This window comes from Ictalurus punctatus, chromosome 3 (genome assembly GCF_001660625.3).
Source record: "Ictalurus punctatus breed USDA103 chromosome 3, Coco_2.0, whole genome shotgun sequence".
Lineage (NCBI taxonomy): Eukaryota > Metazoa > Chordata > Actinopteri > Siluriformes > Ictaluridae > Ictalurus > Ictalurus punctatus.
This window is the reverse complement of record NC_030418.2, coordinates 6,081,354-6,091,870: the sequence shown is the minus strand read 5'-3', so window position 1 is coordinate 6,091,870 and position 10,517 is coordinate 6,081,354. Positions and strand designations below refer to the sequence as shown.

The 10,517-nt window shown below is 36.9% G+C and overlaps 1 protein-coding gene across 1 annotated transcript; it reads right to left on the bottom strand.

The window, feature by feature from the left end:
• Nucleotides 1-2,606: 2,606 nt before the first annotated feature.
• On the bottom strand, nucleotides 2,607-8,587 carry LOC108262865 (otoraplin). The gene is made up of 4 exons (XM_017463219.3): nucleotides 7,528-8,587; nucleotides 4,749-4,888; nucleotides 2,968-3,078; nucleotides 2,607-2,877 (listed from the first exon to the last, which is right to left on the bottom strand). The coding sequence occupies exons 1-4, from the start codon at nucleotides 7,829-7,831 to the stop codon at nucleotides 2,854-2,856; spliced, it is 579 nt and encodes a 192-aa protein (XP_017318708.2). The 5' UTR covers nucleotides 7,832-8,587; the 3' UTR covers nucleotides 2,607-2,853.
• Between the last annotated feature and the right edge of the window lie 1,930 nt (nucleotides 8,588-10,517).

The following is a 10,517-nucleotide window of genomic DNA, read 5'->3' as shown; positions in this document are numbered from 1 at the left end:
GATCTGGAATATAAAAACATATATAAGTTTTAATATGTTGAAGGTCATAAGAAGTCCATAGTTCCTCTAAAAAGGAACCACGATATGACCACATCACTATTTGAATGACGTAGTTCTGGATATTGGAAAGCCTTCATTCATCACCATGGAGGCAGAAGATAATATTGTTGAAGATAATATTATTCATCTTCTTAAATGAAAAAGGAAAATATATGCTTTAAAACATATAACTGAACAGTTGAGACTGTAAAAGGGTAAACACTATTTGTAATAACAATGTAATATAGGCACCACAGGGCTATTCTCAAATCTGTGTGTGTGGGATCAAATTCTTGATGGAAATTTTGACATTTTCTTGATGGATAGTAAGCCCATGTTTAATAAAATGTTTCTTCAGGTTTGACTTCTTACCTGATTTCAAAGTTACTAGGACAAGGCACTTATTCCACCGGGAACTGCTCTCGTCTACTTTTATGAAGTACGAAGCACAGCCAGACTCAATCCTCTGTGACATATTTACACACTCTCGTTTCGCTCTTCATGCATCAAGGAGCCCGTCAGACGCGAAGCTCTGGTCTATTTTCTTACTGTATATATAGTTTTTGGTATCTGGTAGTAATGTTTCAGTTGGTAAATCAGGTTGTTCCCTGTGTACACACGTATATCTCATTCAATTCAGGAAGATTATCAGGAAAATCTTGATAAAAAAAGATTCATTTGTAAAGTGACATGTTTACCAAAGCAATGTTTTCTAGCTTTACTAGCACTCTGTCAAATGTCTTCTGCAACTTCACTGTGTCTGTGATGTTCATAAGTAATTTGTATTCCTTCAAGGTCAGCCCTTGGTGCCAGATGGAGCATTAACACACTTCCTCACAGCTCCCCTCCCTCTCTATATGGGATATGGGGCATGATCTCCTGCAAGACCTACAGCTCCAGTTAAATTTTGCCCTTCTCTCTCTCTCTCTCTCTCTCTCTCTCTCTCTCTCTCTCTCTCTCTCTCTCTCTCTCTCTCTCTCTCTCTCTCTCTCTCTCCTTTCCCCTTTCAACCAAGTGTTTCCTCTCATTCCCTGCATTCAATACTGTTTTGAATTTGATCAAATTCTTCATTTCTGGAGTTAGTGTCAGTTAGGTATCATGTAATAGCCAATATTACAGCCAATTTAAACCAACACAATGAAATGTTTTTTATGTTAAGTATTGCAGTTCTCCCACTTATAGTCTGTCTACCATGTTTTCATTGTTTTGAAAGGGCAATTATAGCAGCCTTCATGGTTATGATAAAGCTGCACTGTAATACTAAGATCTAAGTCTCTTTGATGTACCATAACCAGTAGGGATGTAACCATATAGGAATAATTTATTCTGAACAGATAATGTGTTCAAAACAGAAATAAATACACATCCAATACAAAATACACATATACACAGTACACATACAAAATACACATCAATGAGATGGCAATCAGGTGTGAGTGAGCATCCTGTTTTATTTAAAGAACAGGGATCTATCAGAGTATAATCTTGTTTGTGGAAGAAGAGCTTTTTGAGGACTTCAGAAAAAGAGTTGTTGCCTCTCATCAGACTGGAAAATGACGTCGATGACGTTTTACTTCATATTTTTGCAGATATTTATAGAAAATTCACAAACTTTCAAGCACCACTGGATATATTTTTAAAATTCTAGTTTAGGCCATGCCCCCTACAGTTAAAGTATTCAACTATTTGGAGCATTAAACAGATACAGATGCAGATATTGTCATTGTGTTCTACCCGTCATAAGCAGCAAAATGCTGTGAACATCTACAATGTTAAAACCACTTCTCGTCTTCTTTTGTGTCCAGCTGGATTCCTAAACACTCCTTGTGCTACAGTGACATTGAGGTTTTTGCTTTGTACAAGATAACATTATGAGTATTTTAAAAATAAGGTTACACGTTTCTCCTTGGTAATAAGTAATTAACAGCTTGACACTAGGAAACAAAAGCTCTATTCATGATGGCAAATTGAGTTTAGTAATAATAATAGAACACTAATAGTCCTGTAGGAGGGAACACTAATAATAAAACACTAATAGTCCTATAGGGGAGAGAGAGAGAGAGAGAGAGAGAGAGAGAGAGAGAGAGAGAGAGAGAGAGAGAGAGAGATTCCTTCAATTCAGCTTCAATAACCACAGCACAAAAACATCCCCTGAGAAATGAATCAGCATTGCACAGCAGCCCAATAGCAATATAACAGTTTATAATAGTAATAAACATTAGCACGGCAACCTTCATATCCAGGAATATCCCTTACCTGACAATTTCACAGACAGGTGGCCTAAATCATTTTAACAATGTCACTTTCAATCACAGGCATCAACCATAACATCTTTTTTTTAAACTGAAATTATCTGTAGTAGGTCTTAATATTGTGTCTTAAGACTGGCTTCTTATTGCTGAAGATTAGAATGAACTGTTTACCGTGGTGGTTAGTTGGGATATTAAAACTATTGGGCTGAGTCTTATATCACAAGGTCTCATCGTATACAGGCATAAAAATATTACACATACACACAGGAACACACCACTCAGTGAAAGAGACATAAGCAATAGAATTTTTTTCATAGTGTTGTTTAATGTATAATACTGCAGGTAATGCTACACATCTCATAGTTTAATAAGCTTTTGATTACATTTTGAAGAAAAGAAAAGTATATAATATATTTGGGGGTTTTTTTGTTTGTTTGTTGTTGTTGTTGTTGTTGTTGTTTTTGGGGGGGAGGGAATTAATGAGCCAGTATGATGCATGCAAGAAATTAGTACATGGAAAGAAATCAGGGTCCGGCATTTTACCAAACGCCATCTCTCCTTTTTAAATGCAGAAGAAGTCCATTTCCTATGTGAACACATAAAATGAAAAGGTCATTATGACACAACCTAAATGTACTTCTCTCTCACTGCTATAGTAGAGAAACGGCACACTCACTGTTGTGGCCAACTCAGCGGTTTTCTTCATGAAAATCTGTGTCTCATTAACATGATTACTGGGGAAGTAGCCAATGATACCCATTTGGTCCACATAGCGCTCACCATAAACCTGCAACACAGAACTGTTATGATTTCTCAAATAATATTCTTTAAATTATATTAAAATGCTAAAAGAACTGTGAACAAAAGTTTATTGTTATCTCATGCTCAAATACACTGCAAATGTTAGAAATACCTGAAGATTCAGCTCCTCCGAGAGCACCTGATTAGTGATACTGAAACATCCACAACACTCTCCTTTTGAGTGTAATTATATGTATACACACTACCCCCTTTATTAAGAACACTTGCACACCTGCTTATTTGTCTGATTATCCAATCAGCCAATTATGTGGAAGCAGTGAAATGCATCACTTTGACTGTGGCACGGTTGTTGGTGCCAGACAGTTCTGCAGGTGAAAAATAAAAATATCCAGCCTTTTGTTGCCCCGTCCCAACTTTTTTGAGACTTGTTGTGGCCATCAAATTTAAAATTACCTTATTTCTTCCTTAAAATGGTTCATTTCCTCAGTTGAAACATTTGATATGTTTTCTATGTTCTACTGTGAATAACGTATAGGTTTATGAGATTTGCAAATCATTGCATTTTGTTTTTATTGGCATTTTACACAGCATCCCAACTTTTTTGGAATTGGGGTTGTATCTCAGAACACATGTTGTTCCTTGAGGCATATGGACTACAGGTGAAGACCACATTCACTTTTGCCAGCCAACAACAGAAATCTGAGGTTACAGTGGGCACAAGCTCACTGAAACTGGACAGCTGAAAATAAAAAAAAAACGTCACCTGATCCTTTTCCAATTTCACCTGTCCATTTCTGATTTATCTAACTCACCTGAATGCAATCAGAGACACTATAAAAACATTTTTTCTGCATACATTTTGTTGCTGTTTTGCAATTCTAAGCCATTCATGTTGTATTTTGTTGTATCTTGCCTGTTCCTTTGGAACTGTTTACTGTGTTACTATCCCTTTGTGTGTTTTTACCTGGGCTGTTCTATCGATTATGTTTTGTGCTTGTCTTTATTTATTAAACCTAGCACTTGGACTTATCAGAGCCGTAAAACTTCAGTTCATTTCTAAAGGCAAATCCAGTCTTGAGACGTTTTCTGTATTGACCTGAACATGTCTCTGTGATATTGGCATTTACACATGGACTTAGCCATACGCATTAGTCTCTCTAAATATGATCTTGTCAGAGAGAGACTAGAAGTCATTTCTTCTTCTAGAAGGCAGATAGTGGCATTGTGTTGCTTCCCATATACTGTATGTCTATTGAGGTGTGTTCTTATTCGCTGTGCTGTTTCCTGTTCATGATAGATGGCACGCTAATTCAATCATGTCTTCATCCACTGCTTTATTCATGATTCCAGAGTACCAACATATACTCCTACCTCCATTTTTATTACTGTTCTGGACATATTAGTGTTTATTACAGCTATCTTGCACTTGTTTCTGGCAAACTGTGGTACTTGTACTGCTGTTGGATCTGTAGTAGCTTTATATGTAAAGTGTTTTCCAGTTCCATTGTAAGTCATTTAGAATTCAAGTGATTGCAAAATGTAGATAATGAAAAAAGGAAAAACCTATTTATCGTTTAGGGAAGAAAATCGTAAAAAAAAAAAAAAAAAAAAAAAAAAAAAAAAGTGGAGTCTGATACGTGGAGAGAAATGAGTCAGAACTGACTGTTGGGATGTTACAGTTACAGGGATACTCACACTCCCAGACCAGAAGACTCCGGCACCATCTACTGGTTGTAGTTTAGAATAAACATATATCATTTGGCCTTTCTTCAGGTTGATGAATCGACAGTCGGAAGCAATGTAGTCCTCAAGAGCTTGTGCTGCTGAGATGACGTCTAGACAGGAATACATATAGCCAAACTGTATTTCATCATGTACAGATGTTTTTCACAAATGTGTGTGTGTGTATGTATATATATATACACACACATATATGTATGTATATTATCCATCCATCCATCCATCTTCTATACCGCTTATCCTTTTCAGGGTCGGGGGGAACCTGGAACCTATCCCAGGGAGCATCAGGCACAAGGCGGGATACACCCTGGGCAGGGTGCCAGTCCATCGCAGGGCACAATCACATTATGTATGAATATATATATATATATATATATATATATATATATATATATATATATATATATATATATATATATATATATATATATATATATATATATATATATATATAAAATTTACATACATATATGTATGTATATTATGCATTTTTTATGCTTATTTTATTTAAAAAAAAATTCATATTTTATGCTTTATGCATTTGTGAAGGTATTTTTGGTTCATGCATTGTAGGGTTAAATATCAAAAATCTAAAAGGTGTGCGTCATACCTGACACCTAGATGAACACTTTACAGTTAGTTGTGTGACTGTACATCATTCCCTTCAAATGCTATTGAGCTTTAAATTATGGTATATTTTGTGTATGGACCTATTCAGTAATGAAATATATCTCAAATTTAAATGTGATTTAATAGTTTATTTTATTAAATTTAAAAAATCTAAAAGGTGTGTATCATACCTGACACCTTGATGAACACTTTACAGTTAGTTGTGTGACTGTAAGTCATTCCCTTCAAATGTTATTGAAGTTAGAAATGTGTATAACAATGTCATATGTAACTTTAGAGACGGTCCCTTAATTTCTGCATATCCGCAAATATCGAACGTCCAACGTCAAACCAACTTTATGGCAGTGGTCAGGGGCGTAACCACGCATTCTTTGGGGGGTTATGTCCCCCCAATGTTGAGGAAATACCAATCTGTCCCCCAATATACCGTACAAAATATTTTCTATATGCCCCCCTCTAATGAACCCTGCCAACAGATCTGTCTTTTCTTCATCTATTCTCTTTATTTATGTCTATTCCTTTTTAATATATTTCCGTTTGTTAAGGAAAATAGGTGTGTGCACCTCCTCCAATTGTACACTTGGATGCGCCATACTCAACACAAGTTCGTTGATATATTTTAGCAGCTCAGTCTGTAAGAAATGGAGACAGCAGCCAAGCGTAGAAAAGTACAGCAGAGGATACGAGCTTTTTTCCAGACAGTAAGTAACTAGATACCTAAGTAGTAGGTAACATTAGTATAGAAGGCATCATAACATGGCTTGGTTTGTTCTTAAGAATGTCAGTTAACTTTTAACATTTGCACACCCAGGAAGTAGGCTAGGCCAGGGGTTCCCAAACGTTTCCAGGGCAAGGCCTCCCAAATGGCATTAACATTTGACCGAGGCCCCCCTATTGCAAGATGTCTTTAAAACAAATTAAAAATACAGACTTCTGAATATATCCCCTTTTTTTTAATGAATAATTACATCTTACATCTTCACATTACATTACATTAGGAATTGATTGTGGGTGTGTGTGGTTGTCTGAGAGTGAGAAAGAGAAAACATACTAGTGGGAGGGATGGGCTTGGTGGCTCCGACCAAATTGTTGAGGCCCCCCAGGCTCCCCCACTTTGAAAACCACTGGGCTAGGCTAACGTAAGTTCCAGTTTTTGACCATTAACGTTACATTCACTTGCATAATCTCCCGCCAAGTTCATTGCGAACCCTCACGTTGTGACAGACTGTTATAAATGCGAGTGAAAGTGAGGAAAGTTGCACAGCATTTCGTTCCTTTACACTACATTTGGGCTAAGGACAACTAAGTGATTTTACAAATATAAGGCGCAGCATAATGCTGAGATGTGCTAGCTTAGCAACGAGAGATATGGAACTAACGTCTGAGTTGTGGCCATATTGCAGTTATCCATTCAGAACTAGTTAGGGCAGTTTGTCTTTAGATTTAAGAAAAGAAACCTCCAGTACCCTTTATATAGCTAACGTTTCAGGTTACCACTATATATTGTTGTACACTTTGTACACTTATTACACAGCAAGCTAAACAGCATGATGACATTAACACAATAAATGACACCAGTTACACAAACAGAATATTCAGTTTATCAAATTAAAATGATCATCTAAGTCAGTTATTGCTCTTCTGGGAAAATAATGGTACCTGGTCACAATGCAGGCAGCACAGCATTGCCTGGAAGCATCCGTGGAGAAATTGTATTTACAACATATATAGTGTTGAATTTAGATTCATAGGTAGCCATCCCTTCTGAGTTTGTTTAAAAGTCGTGAGTGCGTGTTTAAACGTTAGCGTGTGTGGTTTGCCTGCACACGTCTTAACTCGCCTCTACTTGGTGTAGTAGGTTTCATGGTAGGTTATGGAGCAGAGAATACATCTGCCCACAGGACGTCCACAGCACCCTACAATTTCCCCATGCTGTGGGAGCTTCTATCGCTCAGAAATCACGTGAATTCAAACAGTAACTGTAATCCTAAAACTATGTTCTAAATATGTGAATTTTCAGTATCAAACTTTGAATGTTCTGGGGGGGGCTTGGACCCCCCAAATGTCCATACCAAGGTTATGCCCTTGCCAGTTGTACACTTACATGAGCAGTGCTCGTCTGCACATATTTTCCGGTCGGCCAGCTTCTCCATAAAAACAGCATTTACCGGGTGAAACAGATATCCAAAGGAAAGAATGAGCAAAAGGAGGCGGTTTGATTTCTCCATTTTCAGGTCAGGTACAGATTTCTCACTGCAGTTTATCCTTTCACATGGAGAGACCAGAACAAACTTCTGCAGAACAGCCAACAGGCTGGGAGATTTGGAATTTTTGGAAGAGGGGGGGTGGCAGCGCTCTGTTTGCTGAGCTAATATTTTCTCATCTCTATAAAGTGCTCTCTTGTTCATATTGAATTATAATATGTTTATTTTAAAACACTAGATATTGTGACCCTGTCATGAATATTATGATACGAACATATTTTTGTTCAGTAATATATTGTATGGCTCTCTGTCTCTCTTTTTTGTACATACAGAGACATGAGTTTTACCCAAAGAAAATGTATTAGTATAAGTAAATATTCTGTTTAATTTTCTAAACAAGCTAATAAGCTGCCCATTGGCATATGCAATTTTTACATAGTCCTTCAATTTAAAGAAACACTGTAGTCTGGATATGGACCGTGCTTGATAAGGGTGGCACAAAAAACGTGACAAAAAATGCAATTAATAGCTGATATTGAAACTTTTTTGAGGAAAACATTTTAATTTCATCTTGTGAGTTTATTCGAAAGAAATTGTCCTCCTTTGAGATACCTTCGAATGCAAACTGGCCAGAACACTCCAGGTTTACAGTTGGTATAATCATGTTTTGTCTTAGTAAAGTCAAACTAGCTAGCTTCTGTCAAACTTTTAATCCATAAGTGCTTCCCAAAACTTAATGTGATGTACTTAAAAATGTCACATAGTTCCAGATGTAATGACTTTTGGACTAATTATATACTATCATTTGCATTTTACATGAATAACACACTCTTACAGAAATTAAATTACCAGGCTGTTAATTTTAAGGTCAAACACCAAATAACAATGATTTATTTATTTGTTTATTTGTTTATTTATTTGTTTATTATTATAAATCACTTTATTTAAGAATGCTTATATTGTAAACTGCAAATTAAAATGTCTTACCCATGGTAAGTGTGACATCTTAAACTGTTGAACTCCACCACATTCATTTCCATTTAAATAATTAATGTAAAAAAAAAATTTAAAAATTAAAAAATGTCTCATTACATTTACATTTATGGCTTTTAGCAGAAGCTTTTATCCAGTGTGACCTCAAGAAGTCCATTATCTATGGTGAAAACATAGATAATGCAGTTTCATGCAAACTTGCCTGAGTCTAAAGATACCAGCAAGCTAAGACACTCCCAGAAATAGAAGTTAGTATTGATAAATATGAACTTGTTTTCTTGTTATTGTTTTTACTTTACATTCTAAAATAGTACTACTCATATTTGTCAGTGTCTGGAATTTAGATTTTTTTTAATATAGTTTACACATTTCTTAAACAAAAATGAAAGAAAAACATAATGCAAAACTAAATAAATCTTATAAAGCTAGGAAATTAAAACCTCTAAAGCATTCCCAGAAAAATGTTATAATTCAGCCTTTGGCTTTGGGATGCTAATAACTTTATAAATAAAAATACAACTTTGTAAGATGACTCTATTATGTGTACTCAATAGTCTACACATATGGCATGTATTCTGCAGTTACTCTATAATTGTTATCTAGAAATGGGTGGTGCTGTTGCCCAGGCACATATGTGTTATCCTATTGTGTATGTAGTTAGGCTCAGGTTGAAAATGAAGGGTTGTACTTGGTAGTCACATCACTGGTGTTACCAGTAATAATAAGTTAGTATTAGAATATATACAGAATAGAATAGAAGAGAATTAATCTGAGGCAGCTTTACAGGCATGAAAGCTTTAACCCTCAGTGAGAAAGCTGAAGACGAGAGTGGCCAAGAGAACCTTGGGAGAAAACAAGGCTCCAGGGGAAGTTCATTTCTTCAGAACTGGGAGTCATATGTTATGAGACTTTTTTTTTATCATATACTCTAGCAGTTCAAGTTTATCCATCCATCCATTCCATCTTCTATACCGCTTATCCGACAGCGTCAAATGGAACCTGGAGCCTATCCCAGGGAGCATCAGGCACAAGGCAGGGTACACCCTCGACAGGGTGCCAGTCCATCGCAGGGCCCAATCACATACACATTCACATACCCATTCATACACTACAGACACTTCTGGACATGCCAATCAGCCTACAGTGCGTGTCTTTGAACAGGGGGAGGAAACCGGACTACCTGGAGGAAACCCCCACAGCACGGGGAGAACATGCAAACTCCGCACACACAGGGCAGCCACGGGAATCGAACACCCAACCCTGGCGGTGTGAGGCAACGTGTGAACCACTAAGCCACCGTGCGTCCCAGTTCCAGTTTATATGCAATTTAAGTTAATGGTTAGCAATAAGCATACCAATAACCTAGTTATCACTGGACTCAGTCTCCTCTTGTTATATAACGCAGTCTGTAATGGTGACAGGATGAGAGGTGTCTCCATGCCATAGATGGCAGTTAATCAATGGAGCAGAAGACCTGTTGTCCCCAGGCTTGTAGGCAGGAGCTTGTGGACATCCAGATGACAGGGTTCCTCTCAGGTAACCTGAGATCAGGATCAAACCAGGTCTTTTGAATATCCATTCGTTTCACACAGTATGTTGCAACTGTACTGCAATATTACATGAACTACAAACCCATTGTCAGTGCTCAATGACTCATATATGAGCTCACTCACATATATTTTTAAACAGTGTTTCACCCAACTTCCTGTTCAGATTGTTTAACATGTTCTTACAATTTCCGCGTCTGTGTTTATGTCCATGTAATATTGCAGCGTAGTTGCAACATATAAAACTAATGCATATTCAAGATACTCTATTGACCGTCAGTCCTTCGCCACCCAATCACACGCGCCACCTCCTGAATATTAATTTAATGACGCAGCCGCTTCCGCAAACT